At 38.8% G+C, this 21,119-nt stretch overlaps 1 protein-coding gene across 1 annotated transcript in view; it reads left to right on the top strand.

Annotated features, from left to right (window-relative positions):
* LOC139462650 (DNA-binding protein RFX6-like) overlaps positions 1-21,119 on the top strand; it is a 49,160-nt gene that overhangs the window by 15,091 nt on the left and 12,950 nt on the right. Inside the window, exons 2-8 of the mRNA XM_071244481.1 lie at positions 1,741-1,837; positions 11,139-11,262; positions 11,611-11,672; positions 13,590-13,667; positions 15,101-15,128; positions 18,614-18,718; positions 19,844-19,921. Coding sequence (XP_071100582.1) covers positions 1,741-1,837; positions 11,139-11,262; positions 11,611-11,672; positions 13,590-13,667; positions 15,101-15,128; positions 18,614-18,718; positions 19,844-19,921 — 572 coding nt within the window. The remainder of the gene's footprint in view (positions 1-1,740; positions 1,838-11,138; positions 11,263-11,610; positions 11,673-13,589; positions 13,668-15,100; positions 15,129-18,613; positions 18,719-19,843; positions 19,922-21,119) is intronic.

Genomic DNA, 21,119 nt, shown 5'->3' with positions numbered 1-21,119 from the left:
CCCGATATGGTCTTGGCGGATCCAGAGGATGGGTTCAGGGGGACACACACACCTTTTTGAAACCCATGTACTATAAGGAAGAACATTTATGGATGTCAATTTCTTTATTATGAGGAACACAACGTTTCGGAGTACGTGCTTATTCATTCATCAGATGAAAGAGTAAACATATACTCTGAAACGTTGTGTTCCTCATAATAAAGAAGTTGACATACATACATTTTTTTCTTTATGTATATCACTTCTAATTGCCTCAAGACTCAACGGGATCGGGTGGTCAGGCTTGCTGACTTGGTTGATGCATGTCATCGATCCCAATTGCGTGGATCGATGCTCATGATATCAATCACTGGATTGTCTGGTCCAGACTCGATTATTTACAGACCGCCGTCATATAACTGAAATATTGCGGCGTTAAACAACAAACCAACTAACAAATCAAAGACTCAAATGCACTATGTTGTGGGAGGCCCCTATGAATGAGAGAGGATTTTGATATTTTCCACCCCTCCCTGGATCTGCCCTTGTCTTCTCGGTGACCATAGAGTGAATTATGTGACTAGTGCAATTAGACGGGCATCGGGACTACCGTGGAATTCCAAACATCAACAGATTCCATTCGGCGTAAAAAGCACAATAGTAATGAAACTTTTTATGAACGGATCACTGAAAATCAGTGCTCCGTGGAGATCCGGGGAAGAATAGCGACCCATGCTTGCTTTAAGTGGCGACTAACGAGATCGGGTGGTCAGGTGCGCTGACTTGGTTGATGCATGTCATCGTATCCCAATGGCGTGGGTCGATGCTCATGATATCAATCACTGGATATGACCACCGTCATATAGCTTGAATAGGGCTGAGTGCGGCGTTAAACAACAAACGAACAAATTGATGATAGTAACATGACAAACCGATCAGAATGCACATATGAGCATAACATGTTGGTCAAAGGATTCATCCTTAATATATTTTGTGTATAGCGATGGTTGGCAATAAAAATATACCAAAGTGAAACTCACAGTGTTACCCCAAACTTAATAAGAATGGTTGTAAACGAGAATCGTGCAACATTAAATATGCATGTAAATGCATGTAAATGCATGTATATGGCGGATGTTGTAAACGCTGACGTTGTATTTTGCGATGCCCCTTTGTGTGAGGACGAAACCAAGTTGTCACAGATGTTACGAATCAAAATAATGACACCTGGTGTTTTCGAAACGTGTTAAGACATGTCACCACCAGCAAGCATTGTCATAGTGAGTGAGTGAGTGAGTGAGTATGGTTTTACGCCGCTTTTAGCAATATTCCAGCAATATCACGGCGGGGGACACCAGAAATGGGCTTCACACATTGTACCCATGTTGGGAATCGAACCCGGGTCTTCGGCGTGATGAGCGAATGCTTTAACTACTTGGCTACCTGACCGCCCCTATTTTGAATATATAAAAAAAATCAAGTAGAATATATACTTGAGAATGTGCTCCAGTATGTTATTCTGGGAAATCGGGATATGGCTTTTCACATCTTGATACCCAGCATACAACATCAAAAAGAAGTTTCAAAGTGTCTGTTGTGATTGCAAGCTCATGAGTGAAATGCTGCATCTGCCCTTGATAGTCCTATTATTAGGTATTCAATATAATATATACTCTCGTGTATGCAGTGCTAAGATATACAGAATGTTTGATAATGTGTTTCTACTATTGTTTTATAGAATGTAGTTTTCTCTCTCCTCAGAATGGCCGGAAGAGGAAGATGACCTGGGCGAACGTCCGACTGACCGACACGCTGACCAGACCCAGAAACAGTCCCAAGTGGCGGCTACACTCAAATGGTCAGTTGTTGCTTCCTTGGACTGTTCCTGATAACTCTTTGTGTCATGTGATGATAGTGTTATCAATGCGATAACTAATCCGATAACTTGATATCAAGATCCGCTAAATATGCAAATGAGGTTACCTAGTAGGGACTATTTTTAGAAGCTCCATCCATCGCTATGATGCCTGCCTGCTACAATATAACATTATCTAACGTTTCAAATAAGTATAAATATGGGTTTTGCGATTTTTGGATGTTGCTGTTAACAAACATAGCTTAAATGTGCGAGTAAGTATGGCTTAACGCTTTAGTGATTTTCCAGCAATATTATCGGGGGAACCAGAAACAGGTTTCACACATTGTACGAATGTAAGGATTGAACCCGATCCTTAGGCGATCGCTTTAACCACTAACCCACCGCCCGACCATGGCAATTGGCGAGGTTCTTTTCAACGTATATGCCTCTTGCTATATTACAAAGGGCCAGTCGTTACGGATGATGTTCACAAGGCTTTTAACACAAGCAATAATTTTGATTTGAAATTTCAATTGATCTTCAACTACGATGCAAGTTAACGCCCATAGTTTACAAGAATATGATATGTTTGTGGACAGATAAGTTGAAACGTTACTGTAAAAAGTCAATTAAATAGAGCGGCCCATTATTTTTTTAAAAATTGCGATTTTTCGGATCGATCGAATTGATTGGGGTCCTCCTGAACAGTAGGGGCGGTCGGGTAGCCTAGTGGTTAGAGCGTTCGCTCGTCACCCCGAAGACCCGGGTTCGATTCCTGACATGGGTGCAATGTGTGAAGCCCATTTCTGGTGCCCGGAATATTATAGCCCGGAGTATATACCCCTGGACAGTAGGCTATGGACAATTTGCTTGGTGGTCCTCGAATTTTGGATTTATCAAATAGGTAGGATATTCACGAGACGAGAATATTCGGGAAGAACTAATGATGATGTGACATTTGATCTGAAGACTTAATTTCGGATATATCAAATAGACTGGGTTGCTTTGAAGGGCGATTTTCGGATATATCAACCAGTGGACTGTTCGAAACGAATTTGGATATACTAAATAAATGGTAACAGTTCTCAAAGCAATTTCGGATACAGTAAACTACGGTTATAACGTAGTTCGTTATAAGCATATATACAGCATATATACAACTAATAGCCCGTACTAAAAATAAGTTCGTTATAAGCGTGTTCGTCATAACCGTAGTTAACTGTATATCAAATTATTTTAGATATGCCTCAACAACTCATTTCGGGTTAGTCAAATTAATTGTGATGGTTCGGATGTGTCGAATTATTGGTGGATATCGTTATATTGGGAGTTAATGAAGTTATATTATTTTACAATGGAATCGCTTTTGTAACCAAGCAATGATTTCTAGGTTTAATCATCATCAAGGGCTGCAGCTGCATGGGTCTATACGTTCAGAGGGGCATGGCAGCGGCAGTGTTATCGACTTTTGACGCGAGTAATCTTCAAGTTTTAAACACACCAATTCATATTTCCCAAGTTTGTAAACTTGCTCCCTTTTAATCCGAGTACTGCAGAGAGATGTCTTGGGGTTGCAACAACAAGTCTCTCTCCTGATAACGTCCCCTTCATCATGTGTGACGTGTGTCCCCGGGGGTGTACACGGTGAGGTATTCTCACCCCCTCTATCTCTGTCAGCAGGGCTTTCAGACAAACATGCCTGTCACAGGTGTCTTTGAGCAGGGTGCGTGTCAGGTGCACCCGTGTGGTCGCTACCCCCAGGGGTGATGTGGGTGTTTGTGTGTTTGTGTGCTTGTGTGTATGTTTGTGTGTTTGTGTTAGTGTGTTTGTTGTGTGTTTGTGAGTGAGTGAGTGAGTATGGTAGCAATATTCCAGCAATATCACGACGTGGGATACCAGTAATAATGGGCACAACACATTTTACCCATGAGGGGAATCGAATCCAGGTGTTCGGCGTGGCGGGCGAAAACTACTAGGATACCCCAGCGCCGTGGTGTGTGTGTGTGTGTGTGTGTGTGTGTGTGTGTGTGTGTGTACATATAGGACTAAGAATGTAACTCATCTCCGTGAGTGAGTGAGTATACGCCTCTTTTAGCAATAGTCCAGTAATATCGCAGCGAAATAGTCTTCACATGCTTTAACCATACGATGAATTGTAACCGACCCCAGTGGCGAGCGTACGATGTAACAACTAGGCCCCACTAACGCATCCTGTACAACGCATGCCAACAATGTACACTGCTGTTCCCCATGAACACAATTCTCCTCTTCTTAACATCATTCCCGTGTATTTTGAATTAACGCATGCTTGTTCATGCAAGTAGAGATATTTCTTTATTATTGTGTACAGATCAAAATATAAAATGCAGCAAAGAGGGTTTGGGTGATCCTGGCACAGTCAGGCTGGTTAGGCTCATCATCAGCTCAGGGCCCTTTCCCCTTCTACACGCAGCCCAGAGAGTGAATGGAACTTCTCCCAGGAATCGCGGCCTAGTCAAACCCACCCAGGACTTTTCGTAGAATGTGAAGACTCCCCAACACTGCAGCTTTCTGTATTGCCCAGATTGTCAGAAGGCTGTATTCCTGGCAGCAGACCCGGGTACTCTCCCAATGTCAGTCAACAGATTGGGAGGTACCAAACCTAAGGCATCGAAAACAATGGGGATTCGGACAACTTATTATTATTATATACATATTAAAATTTAAAAAGATGCAACAAAGAGGGTTTAGGTGATCCTGGCACAGTCAGGCTGGTTAGGCTCATCATCAGCTCAGGGCCCTTTCTAATTAATTAGAAATTAGAAGTAGTAGTAGTAGTAGTAGTAGTAGTACTAGTAGTAGTAGTAGTAGTAGTAGTAGTAGTAGTAGTAGTAGTAGTAGTAGTAGGATCTATTGTCTGACATGTTCTTAGTGTGAGGGTTTCAATACCCCGATTTTCTTGCTTCGTCTCATCATCAGCTCAGAGCCCTTTTTAATTAATTAGAAATTAGTAGTAGTAGTAGTAGTAGTAGTAGTAGTAGTAGTAGTAGGATCTATTGCCTGACATGTTCTTAGTGTGAGGGTTTCAATACCCCGATTTTCTTGCTTCGTCTCATCATCAGCTCAGAGCCCTTTTTAATTAATTAGAAATTAGTAGTAGTAGTAGTAGTAGTAGTAGTAGTAGTAGTAGGATCTATTGCCTGACATGTTCTTAGTGTGAGGGTTTCAATACCCCGATTTTCTTGCTTCGTCTCATCATCAGCTCAGAGCCCTTTTTAATTAATTAGAAATTAGTAGTAGTAGTAGTAGTAGTAGTAGTAGGATCTATTGCCTGACATGTTCTTAGTGTGAGGGTTTCAATACCCCGATTTTCTTGCTTCGTCTCATCATCAGCTCAGAGCCCTTTTTAATTAATTAGAAATTAGTAGTAGTAGTAGTAGTAGTAGTAGTAGTAGTAGTAGTAGGATCTATTGCCTGACATGTTCTTAGTGTGAGGGTTTCAATACCCCGATTTTCTTGCTTCGTCTCATCATCAGCTCAGAGCCCTTTTTAATTAATTAGAAATTAGTAGTAGTAGTAGTAGTAGTAGTAGTAGTAGTAGTAGGATCTATTGCCTGACATGTTCTTAGTGTGAGGGTTTCAATACCCCGATTTTCTTGCTTCGTCTCATCATCAGCTCAGAGCCCTTTTTAATTAATTAGAAATTAGTAGTAGTAGTAGTAGTAGTAGTAGTAGTAGTAGTAGTAGTAGTAGTAGTAGTAGTAGTAGTAGGATCTATTGCCTGACATGTTCTTAGTGTGAGGGTTTCAATACCCCGATTTTCTTGCTTCGTCTCATCATCAGCTCAGAGCCCTTTTTAATTAATTAGAAATTAGTAGTAGTAGTAGTAGTAGTAGTAGTAGTAGGATCTATTGCCTGACATGTTCTTAGTGTGAGGGTTTCAATACCCCGATTTTCTTGCTTCGTCTCATCATCAGCTCAGAGCCCTTGTCCCCCCCCTCCCCCCCTACACGCAGCCCAGGCAGCGAATGGAAATGATGATGATGATTATTATTATTCCTTGCTGTACATGAACATTCACTTTTGAAAACCTTAAATCAGAGCTCCGGACCAGCTGCATCGTTAAATACATGCGTAAAGTAGGCACAATAAATCCCCAGGTAGTTGCTCGAGAATGTTTTTAATAAATCCAATATTATAACAACACTGCGTAATTACCCAAGTCAATGAATAAACGCAGCAAAGCGCTACGTCTCGCCCGTTGTCAATTAAACTTGTATATCGGTGTTGTGAGTACATGAGACACGTTACACGCTGGGGCTGCACACACATTAAAAAAAAACCTGAAACAGCATTTTAAGCAGCAATTAAACAAAATGTCTACTCACTGGTTTAAAAATACACAATAACCTGGAGCCACTGGAGCAAACACATATTGAATTCACATCGAAAACTAATAGTAACAATAGCCAATGTTAATGATAATTTGTGAGTAAATACTCAAAGGCTTATATTGTCTGGAGCCTTGAATAAACAGCCACACTAAATATGTCGAATATAGCCACAAAACCATTCCAATAATCATAGCGTACATTGTAATCATACATTTGAACATGTATCTTTTTATCAACAGATAATAAATACAAAAAGTAACCTATAAGATAGTCATACGGTTATTTAAATTATCACTATATCTATCCAATGTTACATATACTTTCCACTGTACATTGTATATTCAAACTTGTTAATTTCCTAGATGTCAATACCAGTATCCCACTAAAGTGAGTAAGTGAGTATGGTTTTTACGCCTCTTTTAGCAATATTCCAACAATATCACGGCGGGGGACACCACAAATGGGCTTCACACATTGTACCCATGTCAGGAATCAAACCCGGGTTTTCGGCATGACGAGCGAACGCTTTAACTACTAGGCTACCCTACACCCCGTACTAAGGAGAGAATCTCGGAAATGGATCACTTTCATAAAATTCTTCTTTCTTTTTTTTACACTAAATATGTTGGATTGAAACTAAATATGACAATATAAAGACAATCTGGTATTCGACCAATCATTTCGTCATGTCACCGTGACTGTATTTAGAATGTATTTTGATAATAAAATATGTATTTACAATGCGCCAAATTCTAATCACCGAATGCTGATGACGCTATTTTTTTCCTTTGTAAACTTTTGTAGCAGTCTTCCTCAATTACCAAAAAAGTGACACGGAGAATTATATCTTAAATGGATTGTCCCGGATATTTAAATGAAAAGCTGCTGTTGAACAACTGAGATCAATATTAATTTTAATATGCGCGCCTAGTCAAAATTCTTTGATTAAGCATTAAAGCCACATCTGCATATTTCAGCCAATGTAATAATGTTGCCAAGATAATTTATTCATACACACCTATATGTATTAAGATCATCAGGAACATATATTTCAATTAAACACAATCTGTTATCAGAAATTTGCTAAAGGAAGATGTACTTTCTTCTATTCTTAGTTAAAATTCGCCGTCCTATATGTATTTTGATATTTTGTATTAATTAAAGGGGATCTCAACTTTAAGTTTTATAGACCTGATGCATAAATTAAAAAAAAGGGGGGTTACATAATTTGATACTTTTTAGATAAACATTTAAGCAGAATTAAAGAACAAAATAACTTCACATTTTGTTGATAAAACAACATACAGAGTGTCGTGATTCTGGGGCCTATCCATCAAAGACATTTTCATCCTAAGACGATGTTAACTCCATACCTAACCATAGAATTACAAGAATTCGTAACCATTTAAAGAATGATCGCAAAAAAATTCTTCACATAATGTGTCCTTTTGGCACACAGTGATAATAACCCTTTAATAGCGTGATATGATAATTACAACACACAAGTGTATTACAAACAACTGCAAACCTTAGGAGTTTTTATATCTGCATATCTGTCACTGAAAACTGGGAAAATTTAAAATCAAACTGATATTCAAGAATCCTCACTCATCAATTCAACTTGGAATCTTTGTAATAATTATATCTTAAATGCATTGTCCCAGATATTCAAACAAAGAGCTGCTGTTGAATAAATGAAAATAATTTTGATTTTAATATGCGCTTCTCGCTTAAGCATTAAACTCGCATCTGCATATTTCAGCCAATGTAATAATGTTGTCAGGATAATTTATTCATTTACATGTATGTCTATTAAGATTTTCAGGAACATATATCTTAATTAAACAATTTGTTAAAGGACGATGTACACTGTCGGGCCAAACAACAGGAATGGTGGTTCGATGTTGTGTTTGATAGGAGTACCACAGCTTTGATTTTGGACCTTAAGTCTGCTGTGTTTCCGTGGTAACTGTTTGCAGCCTAGTAACGTTTTGAAAACGTTTGAAATGTTTTGGTCAAATACAGTTTTCAAGTTAACACTTTCTTTTTGATCAGCAGTTTATAATGAAATAAGCATCGATTACAAATCTCGAAAGACAATTTCCCCGTGGATTCTGAAAGTTATTATTTTGATAAATTAACTCCCAATCATACATCTGACAGCTGATTGACACATGTACATTGCATAACAAACAGCTATCAGATTCTAGCCTACATAGGAAGTAACGTGAATCGATATAATCTTCTTGAATATTCATGTTCAGTTCAAAATCAGATACAGCTTAATTTTATGAAATAAAGTATTATTTAATTCATGTATCTAAAACAGCAAATACAAGAGACCGACAATTTTGCTGGATGATTTTGCTCACAGATTTAATTTGAAAAATATGCGAAAACATAAAGCCTATTTTGGACATTTCATGACATTGCTGGAATACTGCGTGAAATCATATTCATCCACTCATACACACAAATTGGCATTCTCTGTTGCTATGGGTTTGTATGGGTTTAGTTCAATATGTTTCTATCAAATTATGTGGAAAATATGTAAATGAGGCATGATAACCATGATGTACACAAAAAACAATTCATTTGATAAAAAAAAGTATAAGAACAAAGCGTGGCGTATAATAAGTATCAATAATTATTCTACATTTTGAACAATTGAAAAGATACATATAATTCAATTGGCACATAGAGGTAATACGGCTTTTGATACGTTAGAACGTAGCACATTGTGTCGCCTATCTCCAGATGTGCACACACCTAGTTTATGTTCGCGATTTCGATTTTCCTGTTCATCCAATGTTATCGGCCATCGTGGCGTGTTCTATGTTTGCGCTCAACTGTAAGGCGGATATTTTAGTCCCCAGAACCGGCAGGATAGCTCTACACCGAGGGAGAATTAAACCACTTTGTGTTCCTGCTGTTCAACTGGCCAACAAGGTTTTCCAATCAGTCCTCTGTCCAGATCGATTGACAATAATGCTCAGAACTGTTCCACAAAGTGATCTTAACCCTAACCCGAACCCTAGTTATCATGGTCGAAGCGCATCTGAGCAGTTATAAATTGGAAATAACTATGAAAATTGATAATATAAAATAATCACCTCTACGACCACCTTAACTTGCATATACTTAAACATAGATTTTCTAGCGTCACTAAAGTCGCTTTGTGCAACGGTTCAGCGAGTTCATTATTGATCGTGCAAACTGAGCGAGTGGGTGTGGTTTTACGCCGCGTTTAGCAATATTCCAGCAATATCGAGGTGAAGGATACGAGAAATGTACTTCACACATTCACCATGTGGGGAATCGAAACTGAACCTTCGGTTAAACACGCGAACGCTGTAACCACAGGGCTACCCCACCGCCTTTTGTGCCAACTAATGTTGACGTTTCCTTGATGTGATTTGATTAGATGTTGTACATCCTTGGATGACATCTTGAAGTTGTAGCAGGAATGAAGACAGTGTTGATTTTCGATGTGACGGTCCAGGTAGTAGTAGTAGTAGTAGTAGTAGTAGTAGTAGTAGTAGTAGTAGTAGTAGTAGTAGTAGTAGTAGTAGTAACTGTCCAACATATTGTGAGTGGATGCCCAGCTTTGGCAGCGACATGATGGGGTGGCTCGATCATTGTATTACCGTCCTCGCCATGCTTAAGGTTTTCTTTGGAATAGGCCCGTATACAGCCTCAGACATATCCAGGCCAACAAACCTGATCTTGTCCTTTTTGATAAATCCAATTGAATCATTTATATTATTGATGACGATGAGCATGACCAGCCTGACTGTGCCAGGATCACCCAAACCCTCTTTGCTTCATTTTTTTAATTTTAATCTGTAAATAATAATTATAATAAATACAAACTTCTTTGGAATATGCCCGTATACAGCCTCAGACGTATCCAGGCCAACAAACCTGATCTTGTCCTTCTTTATATATCCAATGAAATCATTTATATTATTGAATTTTCTGTCCCTTTTGACACTAATGTGATTGACAAGATTCAGGAAAAACATGGCAAATATGCGGACCTCGCTTTCGAAATGTTACGCTTGCATTCCAAGTACCAAGTTGTCCGAATCCCCATTGTTCTCGGTGCCTTAGGTTTGGTACCTCCCAATCTGTTGACTGACATCGGGAGAGTACCCGGGTTTGCTACCAGGAATACAGCCCTTCTGACAATCTGGATAATGCAGAAGGCTGTAGTGTTGGGGAGTCTTCACATTCTCCGAAAAGTTCTGGGTGGGTTTGACTAGGCAGCGATTCCTGGGAGAAGTTCCATTCACTGTCTGAGCTGCGTGTAGAGGGGGAAAGGGCCCTGAGCTGATAATGAACCTAACCAGCCTGACCGTGCCAGGATCACCCAAACCCTCTTTGCTGCATTTTTTATTTTAATCTGTACACAATAATAAAGAAATATCTGTACTTGCATGTACAAGCATGCGTTAATTCAAAATACACGGGAATGATGTTAATAAGAGGAGAATTGTGTTCATGGGGAACAACCGTGTACATTGTTAGCCTGCGTTGTACGGTCTGAAGCTCTTATTTAAGGTTTTCAAAAGTGAATGTTCACGCAGTTGAGTTGTATCTAAAGCAAGGAATAATAATAATCAAAATTTCCATTCGCTTGCAGCAAGGGCCCTGAGCTGATGAACTGTTGAACTGTGCCAGGATCCCACACACCCTCTTTGCTGCATTTGTTTATTTTAATCTGTAAATAATAATAATAATAATAATAATAATAATAATAATAATAATAATAATAATAATGTGCCGAACCTGACCATTGATGAACAGTCCTTTCCAGTATACATTTAAATTGATCACAGTATACATTCAAGTCATATTAAGATCCTTTAAGTGATCTAAGTCTTTAGTTTACGTGGTTTTCAATGCTGTATTTGTTGGTACACTAGGCTGTCGGAGAACTACGAGCGCGCCGAGGGCGTGTGTTTGCCCCGCTGTGTGCTGTACACCCACTACCTCGACTTCTGCAAGAAGATGAAGTTTACTCCAGCAGGTGCCGCAACATTCGGGAAGGTAAGGTGTCCTTTTATACATAGATATACTCCATTTTAATCGAGCAATTTTAAAGCGGCTTTTGTCATTAATTGTTGGCGAATTTCACATTCCAGAATAAATGATGAACAAAAAATGACAAATTCACTGAATTAAAATATTCCATTGATTCGCGATGATATTATTATTATCCCGTTTTTATGAAATGATGCTGTATTTCTATTGATAATGTTTTTCCTGTCTTCCAAATCAATTAGTTTTCATGTGCAGAATTTCTGTCGTTATGTTACCCCTGCGACACAACCGTGTTGTTAAATACATGGCTTATGCTTTTATCAAAGTATAGTGTATTTTTCTTTCGCTTTTCAGATTATACGTCAAAAGTTTCCGAAACTCACAACCCGAAGACTTGGTACACGTGGGCAATCAAAGTAAGTTTATTGCTAATGGATGTACACTGTTGCAAGGTTATTGGTATTCAACGAACCGCTCTCTTTCTCTTCTAAATAAAATCAACAACAAAATTCGATAAACTTAAGATATCTCTGTTAAAAGCATAGTCTCTTGTACGAATCCGACCATATATGAATCATTATCAAATAGTGATGATACAAGGTGTTCGCCAAAAGGTGAGCGCATCCTGTCCCAACGGAGGCACCCGTCACAAACACATGCAAAGGCTCATCAAGTTTTCACCTGAATACACACCGGACATATGCTACAATTCGAAATAGGGATGAATGAAATACGTATAGTGAAACCATATTGTTGACTAAAGAATAAATCAAAATCGGTCATTTATTCCTGTAACAACAAAAAAGCCTCGCTTTCCTCTTTAATAAATAATATTGATCTTCCGTGACGTTCAAAAAGCACGTTGATAATATCAACTATTAACCGCCTATTACAATAAGTGTGTGAGTATAGTTTTTACGCCGCGTTTAGCACTATTCCAGCATGTCACGGCGGGGACATCAGAAAAAGGCTTCGCACATTCTACCCATGTGGGGAATCGAACCCGGGACGAGCACGCGTTTTTAACACAAGGCTACCCCACAACTCCTATACCACAATAAGCACAAAATATAGTTACAAGAAGATATCGTTGTGACACACATTCATCAGACATGGTAAAATAATACGGCTCCCCAGGAGCCTAATTCCCTCATGTCTGATCGTCCTCAACCATGCCTTCCTCCAGGTATCGAATGTTAAAATGAAAGACCCGGCACCCAGTAAGAAGAATTTTGCACCACTAGATACAACAATTACAAGCAATCATACCCTAAACTTGGTATCTCTGACCAGTTGTATGTTATAAGTCAACACCCGGCCGTGTTCCCTTACAGTCTGAAGGAGAAATAACATCTCGCCTTTCATGGCAGACAAGCCAGGGAGCTCTTTTACCTCCATGCTTCTTCGATCACGGGGTAATGTTCAGTTAGGAAGGAATGACATGGCTTGGGGGAAGAGAGAAGGGGTAGGAGACGGAATGTTTGTTATAATTGCCATTTGTTTACTTTAGTATTACTATACACGTGTGTCACGTTATGGCTGAAGTTGGTTAATTTGATTAACTGTAATTGAGTACTTGACGTGATGGGTTTTCCTGGATCCGGCTATTTTCTAGTCCAGAGAATTTTATGAAGTCTCATAAGCTAGAATGTCTGGATGCTGGATGCTGATGGATATTTTAAACTCTGTAATGAATATTGTTATTGGAATAAACTCTTCTTCTTTTCCTTTTTCTGCTTCTCTCTGGTGTGCCCCGCCGTGATATTGCTGCAATAGTGCTAAAAACAGCGTAAAACCACATTCACTCACTCATCTTCTGTAATGTTTGAGGATCCAAGGCGTGAACATGAGGGTACCAGTCCGGTGATATAGAGCACACTCCAATACTCCTATTGATTTCCAAGAAGTGGTGCCACATCATTGGTTAGGATCAGAAGCTTTATCCTGTAATAGATGGGATTTCAATGTTAACTTAAAGAAACTCAACCAATGACACCCTGAACGTATACAGAAAAGAAATACGCATGTCATGGCTAGAGTCCACATCTTCCAAACCGCCCCATCCCAATGAGTTAAACATATACAACATCCCCACCTCCCTCCCCAATGACCTTGGAACACAATCCTTGTTCTCCTCCTCACATTGGTTCTGGTGCCTGTGATGACAGTTCTGGCAAATTCATTATATGTATATGATTGGTGTGAGGGTAATTTGTCTGCACTATTTTATCTAATGTTTGTTTCTCGTCACGGTATGGGTGAAATATTGCCGATGTGAAGTTAAACTTTTACTCACTCACTCACTAATGTTTGTTTGTTTGTTTTTGCCGCAGATATCATTATTACGGTATCGGAATCAAGGAGACATCAATATACTACCATTCTGTGTATTCTGGAAAAGGACTTACGAGGTAAATATACATAAATATACATGCCTACATTAAGATATTATAGTTTATACGTCTTGTCAACAACCTATCACGTCTGCATTTCATGCAACATGTATTGACTGGGTTTATTGTTTTTGGCTTTGATATTTGTTAATTCACAATTTTATTTATGTATCCATTGTCACAAATACAATTTTGAATTCAGTATAACGCAGTCAAGAAGTTAGTTCTAGATAGAATATGTCTGCCATAAATGGAAAGACTAACTGCAGAGAAACAAATTAAGATATTAGATAAAAGCTATGAATGTCTAAATATAAAAAGATAAACAAATATCTATCCCATTCGTACAGACCTTCACTCAATCATGGCTCTACTTAATAACCATTGATAACAATAAAATAATTCAATCAACCTTCACAATATAAAGAATGTCTTTACATCCGAAAATGTAGTTATCAAACCTTGTTCATGTTTTATCATGGTATGTGTATTTAGTGTGTAATGATCTTCTATTTGGCTACATAAATCACTTTTTTCTGTCAACATTGTTTATATTTGTAACTGAAAACACTTTAACAATTTGTCTACACATATATAATACAAAAAACAAAATAATGACTGTTTGTATTTATACTGTATGTGCTGTTAACTTGATTTAGTCTATTATCTTATGAACTGGAAATAAAATAATTTTTGAAAATATTTAAAAAATCAAATATATCATGATGCAACTTTCTCACAGCTGAATTTGGTTATTGTTATTATTATTGTTATTATTATTGTTATTATTATTATTATTATCATTATTATTATTATCTGTTTTTCCCAAACATAGTCAAATCCAATATCATACAAGAGGCGCTTAGTTTTAGACACCCAATTAGATTTGCCATTAGAAGCTTAAAGATACAACATATTACAACTTTTCTTCGGGTCATGGGAATCAACCATATTTATAATTAAAATCTTACACCGTTCATTCAAATGATTTTATTCTGGAGGAGAATTTCAAGTAAATTATTATTATTATTATTATTATTATTATTATTATTATTATAACGCCCCTCGCCCCACGTTTTTGTTAAATTTGCATGAAGATTTCATAACAATTGTTGTGTTAAAATTACCATGTCACGTCTTTTTTAACATGGATCAAGCCAAATCCTCCTTTTTATAAAGTCACCTAATTTGGATTCTACGTACTTGAGATAAATAAAAGAAGGCTATGCTGAATTCCTACCCTGTCGCCGACGAAGCAATGTGAAAGTGAATCTCAGGTTCTTTTGTTATCGACGAACCTTTCGAATAACAATTCTCACGATTAAGTTAAGATAGTTTACACATTCATATAGATAACCTCAATTATATTTCATATACGAGCTATGAACACCCACGCCCATTATTCCGTCAAGAAATCCCAGATTAAAATTTCAATTTTCTTTCTTCCGCAGATTCTCGGGGATCAAGATTAAGACAGAGGTAGGCACAGGGGACCTTTTTAAAAAGCCCTTATCGGTTACATCTAATGCATGGAATTAAGACCGAAATCCGGGAGATAAAACTTGTCCTTCATTCCTGCGTGTCTGTATTAGGCTCGGCCCAAGTGACACATGCGTCGATAGTTGTAATAAATGAGGACCAAGAACATCTCCTTGTGGGACGCGCAGAGCACGTCAAACATTACCGGGGCTGGCATAGTTTGGCCTCCCGAGAAACAATTGATTGTGGGTGTTGGTTTTACGCTGGATCTCACGACCCACTTAGACCCACCGTAGCATGGGTCCGCGGGTTGGTAGTTCTGATAAAGGCTCTCTGCGACACGACTGTTTTAATATTTGTTTAGGATAATGAGGCTTTTTGTTTCAGACGGTCGGTTGGAAAAGTTGTTGTGATAATTAATGTGTTTACGAAGGATTTACTTGATAGTACTTAATATGTCTTATGTCGAGACATTGCGGATGTTAATTGTTGCAATGAAATATGGATGGCTAGACTTTATATTAGGGATCACCGACCGTTTAATATTTTGGGAAGGTAGGGGTTGTATGAGAGTGGAGAGGGAGGCTTTTCTCTGAACGATGGGACCAATAATAATGATAGGGCCCCACAAAACTATATCTTTCACAACATCCAGCAGAGGTAAGATCAGTCTTTTCAATCATTTTCGGGAACAGCTGGCATTTTTTAAAATTCACAGCCCCCGACCCCTCTCTCCAAAATACCAAATAGCCAACTCCAGGTAAACGTTAAAACTATCATTCTCAGCTTGGGTTGTATACTCCCCAGGAAGATGAGAATGAAAATCGAGTGCTCGCTGATCCATTGACCGGGGTAATAACGTATCTCTATCATGGCCTCAGCACATTTAAGCAATTATAAAATGGAAAATAAGCTATACAGATTCACAATTAAATTTTATTTTATTTAATTATTAGTTGGGAAAGATGGTTACGTGTGTGGATCGAATTTACATACATGAATATTTGATAAATATATTTCTTTCGCGATGCTCATGTTTTTTTTTTTCAAAGATGACATTATTTGTATGTTTTACTAGTAACAGTTTGATAACAGTGTATCAGTTTTACAACCGGATAAATGTAGGATGTAAAAATATTCAGACAAATATATCTATACTTTTACACTTAAAAGCATACGTTTTCGCCTAGTGTGCAAATCATTCGTTATTGATGACGGAAGGGGTAAAAAATCCAATATAGAAAACTAGTAACAAAGTAGACGAAACAGAGAATCGACCCCATACATATTACTTGTGCCCTCTACTTTCGTCTGCCCGACCCCCCATCCTCGTGAAGGGCCGGTGCTGGGGTAAGGATGGTTGCCAGGTTACCAAACAGCGATATTAGCATGTGCGTTCCTTCTTTCAGGGTAACCGCGACCTCGCTCCGCCATTTTGTTTACCTTTAGTATTGTCTACGGTCACGCACAGCCTGGAGATATCCGTTGGGAAAATATTCTCTGCTCCGACCGTGAAATCTCTATTGTGGTATTAGCCGTTTAGGAAACAAATGTGTGAGGACGTTTAGCGGCTATCAGAAAACAAACGCGAGTTTATCTATAAGGGATGACTTGGAAATAAACACAGATTAAGCAAGCGACAATTATTGAAAATGTGATGAGTTGTTTGATAGTCGTTGTGTACACATCTTGTCTATCATCTACAGTTAAAAAATATGCATGTTTCTCATGACTTGTTCAAAACTCGCTTGGTCGGGAGTTGGTAATGTAGATTCCTATACCACGTGACCATATTGGCCACGCCTCCTAGGTCTCGCGATGCAAAAAGTCGGATTCCGGTGCAAAAAACTGAATTTGAGTTAAATAAGTCGCCTTTTAGCAGTGCTCAGAAACAAATCAAAATGTAAGGGCCATGTATTATAATTGTTATTATTTTTTATTATTATTATTATTATTATTATTATTAGTTCAGACTGTAATAACATCATGGAGGTTGACCTGTGCGTTGTTATATTCTGTACAACGTCAAAGTGAATAGGTATATTTACTACGCCAATGCTAAGTCAGAAGTATTACAGTTCTGGTAATCAATACAGTACAGATAACATTCACATCGCAGTTTAATTGGCTTCACAATGGCGAAGGCCTACGCCAATAACAGATATGGCGGTAATAGTGGAATAGTTCGCATCACGATGATATCCCGTATACGCGTAGTCAACATACACCACATACACCATATACACACAGTGAATTGTCTTCAACAGTAGGGGCGGTGAGGTAGCCTAGTGGTTAAAGCGTTCGCTCGTCACGCCGAAGACCCGGGTTCGATTCCCGACATGGGTACAATGTGTGAAGCCCACTTCCGGTGTCCCCCGCCGTGATATTGCTGGAATATTGCTAAAAGCGGCGTAAAACCTCACTCACTCACAATAGTTCATATATATTACGATTGGCTTAGTGTCGTGGACAACCCACAGCTACACCGGTTGTACGGGTATGGTGCTGACAAACCAAGGATCATAATCTTATCTAATCTGGGATTCGAACCCACGATCAAAGGATCCTGGCGTGGCCACGGGACGTAACTGCACATATCATTGCGACACCTTAGACGACTCTTTTCTACGTGCCTTCTAAATGTCTACAAAGGTCAATGAAAATACCTTTATCGAATGATTAAGTGATTTAAGATCTAGTGCTTTGTTCCCGCTATGCACTGAAGCAGATGTCACATATGGCGTCACCTTAGGCTGTCGACTTAGTTCCAATATGCCGTTTTTCACAAAGGTTGTATGTTGTTTAACGCCGCACTCAGCAATATTCCAGCTATATGACGACAGTCTGTAAATATTCGAGACTGGACCAGACAATCCAGTGATTGACATCATTAGCATCGATCGTACAATTGGGATACATGTATCAACCAAGTCAGCAAGATTAACAGCCCGGTCCGTTAGTCTCTTACTGAAGACCTATTCTCTACTCGGATCTTCACGGGTCATGTAATTCAAAAGCACATGAATTGATAAATTAATGTTAATTATAACATATTTTATTCAAACCGACTGAGTTGCTATCCTACGACGAGGAAGCTGCTTCAATCCTCTAAGTAGTCACAAATCGAAACAATAAAAATACATAGAAACTCATCATCTTACAATGTATGTATGTACTTATCATATTCCATTGAGGGGGCACGGGTGGCCCAGTCGTCTAAGGCGCCGCGATTCGCTGAGCAGAGTTGCGTCCCTTGCGCACGCCAGAAACCTATGATTGTGGGTTCGAATCCCGGTTCGCCCCGATTATGTTTCTAGGTTTGTCAGCACCATACCCGTGCTCGTGGGTTTCACCGAAGTGGTAAACGTCTGAGACCTGCATCACTTCGAGCTTTCCTCCCACATTAAGCTGACACGCCGTGATGTAACTGGCATACTGTTAAAAGCGGCGTTAAATCCAACTCACTCACTCATATTCCATTGTAGGGATCAAACCGGAAATACTCTCTCAGTTCCAAGACAGGAACGCTACTTCCCGAGTTCCCAGACGCCAATAACCTCATACTCCCGGAGGATATCGACAGAGAGAAGGTGAGCCGTGTTTGTTTCTGAGCACCATTGAGCATCATAAATATGGCGGTATTGTACTGCTCCATTGAATACCCTGAAACCACCACGCTCATCCAATCGAATTAACTGATTACCTGATAACGTTAAATGGTGTTCGAATAGCCAATTCTCTTCAGATTCACCAACTATAAATAAAGGAGACCAGTAAAACCGCCGCATCTGTTTCATATTTAGATCTATACATAAAGATTCAGAGTGACAAAACAAATCTTCACAAGGCTGTATGCCAAGAGGGCTAACTTCAACTTTCCAAACGTCAACTTTTCATTTATGTCGAGCAATATTCCTGCAGCTCTGGTCTTTGGTGTTTACATTTCGCAACGTTTGAGGTACAATCGAATAATTCTACGAATATTTCGAGGAGCGTCCTCCGACCATTGCTCAAAAGTTGTTTGATCAAGGTTACAACCTTCGAGGCTTCAATAAAGATTTTTAAAAAGTTGTGTGATATGTGGAGGACATTTTCAAATTTGACGCATAAGTGACCAAAAAGATGCCCGATGCAATTCCATATTTGGAATCATATGCTTCCGTGTGTACTTAGGTGAACAATTGACTTGCCTTTCCAAGTGTTTGTAACGGGTTTTCTCGAACAACTGGTATCATCACCATTTGATAGTGATTCATTAATACATGCTCCTGATGTAGTCGGACTCGTAGATATTTCTTATGATTATCAAAAGGGTTTTTGTCGCTTTTTTCATAAGCAAAAAGAATTATGCAGTAAGTGACACATAGGACCATTGGAGGTGGTGGCGTCATGCCCGAGACGAAGATGTGGTGGCGAATGGGTTCAGGGTATTTAGCATGGAGAAATACGACCCTGGATAATCGAGGATGTTTTCAACCCGAACCATTTTTCATCAGAAGTGTTTTGTCCAAAGCAGATGGTACAAAAATATACATTCGCCCACATATAATGTATCACATTGTTAAATACCCTATTCATAATTCCTAGACAGCGTTAAATTTCGACGCTGAATGTAGAAAACAATCTGGCGCAGAAATGGAATTTGGATATATCACGTGAAAGTAATACGATTATACATATAATGTTTATCGAGTGTTCATGGGTTGTTGTTGCAGATGGAGACATTTATTATGATGTATCGCACTCACTGCCAACGTATTCTGGACACAGTAATAAGTGCTAACTTTGATGAGGTACGTATGATAGCCATGTTACTGAAACTTGACAAAATGTCATATAAAATCGGTCCAACATATTGAATCTTAAACAAATGTAAAAACTTTCGAAATTTAAGTTCTACATATATATATATATTGTAGTCTATATATCCCATCGCAGAATACATAATGAATTCCAATCCAAGGCAACCGCAATCATCAACTGCAAATATTCTTGAAAATGATATCATCCCGAGACAAGGGCGTGAACTGACTATAAAAGTCCAGTTTCAACCCTTGCCGCACTTGGCTGGAATTTCCGATCCAGGCTCGATCGTGGCGCCACCAGTGGCCATTACTAGTTATGTCCCTTATATGCCCCTCCTATTGACCAATCAGATTCCATCTCTCACATCACTTGCATATGCTTCGAACAAAATGGCGTCGACCAGTCAAGGCGATCTGATCGATAATCAAGATCTATGTTGTAATAATATGAATCTTTTCCTTCCAATTTCATCACTTGAGCACCTTGATTAAAAACATAAAAAGATTTGCAAAATATCTGTCGACGCCCAGTTGGCGGTTAATATGCTACCAAAATCTGCACGTTGGAATCCATGTTGTTTACGAACCGGATGTCGGACTATGCATAGACTCGTTAGTCCAGTCTAGTTCGGCAAGAGTGGAAACTGGACTTGTTTTTAAAAGAGAGTATTTTCTTCCAGTATACTAAATGAATCATGGCAAAGTATATATTTTTTATATTATGTCCTATGGCTCGCACTTGTAGTAATAATAGATTCCTTGATCCACATGCTTACCAAAAGAATTCACGGTAAACCAAGTCCACGGTAATGGGGTAGCCCACTGGTTAAAGCGTTATCTCGTCACGTCAAGGGCCTGGGTTCGATTCCCCACATGGGTTTAAGCGTGAAGTCAATCTCTGGTGTCCCCCGCCACGATAGCGCTAGAGTATTACCCAAAGCGGTGTAAAATCATACTCATTTACTAACCCAATTCCCAATTTTGTATATCATTAACGATAAGTAACAGACATTGTTTCACTATCATATTATCATTAATTTAATCCAATCAATCATGAATTCAAGAACCAAACAAATCAATGCTTTGACAGCATCTTAGCGCCGTTATCCACGGCATGTCGGTTTGTCCTTTTATCAGTGAAATATATTTTTTAGAACGTGGATATATACGCTCAAACGAAGTTTGT

This window comes from Haliotis cracherodii, unplaced genomic scaffold, assembly GCF_022045235.1.
Source record: "Haliotis cracherodii isolate W230 unplaced genomic scaffold, xgHalCrac1.p SCAF_15, whole genome shotgun sequence".
NCBI classification, from domain to species: domain Eukaryota; kingdom Metazoa; phylum Mollusca; class Gastropoda; order Lepetellida; family Haliotidae; genus Haliotis; species Haliotis cracherodii.
The sequence above is the reverse complement of the archived record's forward strand: the minus strand, read 5'-3'. Positions and strand labels throughout refer to the sequence as shown.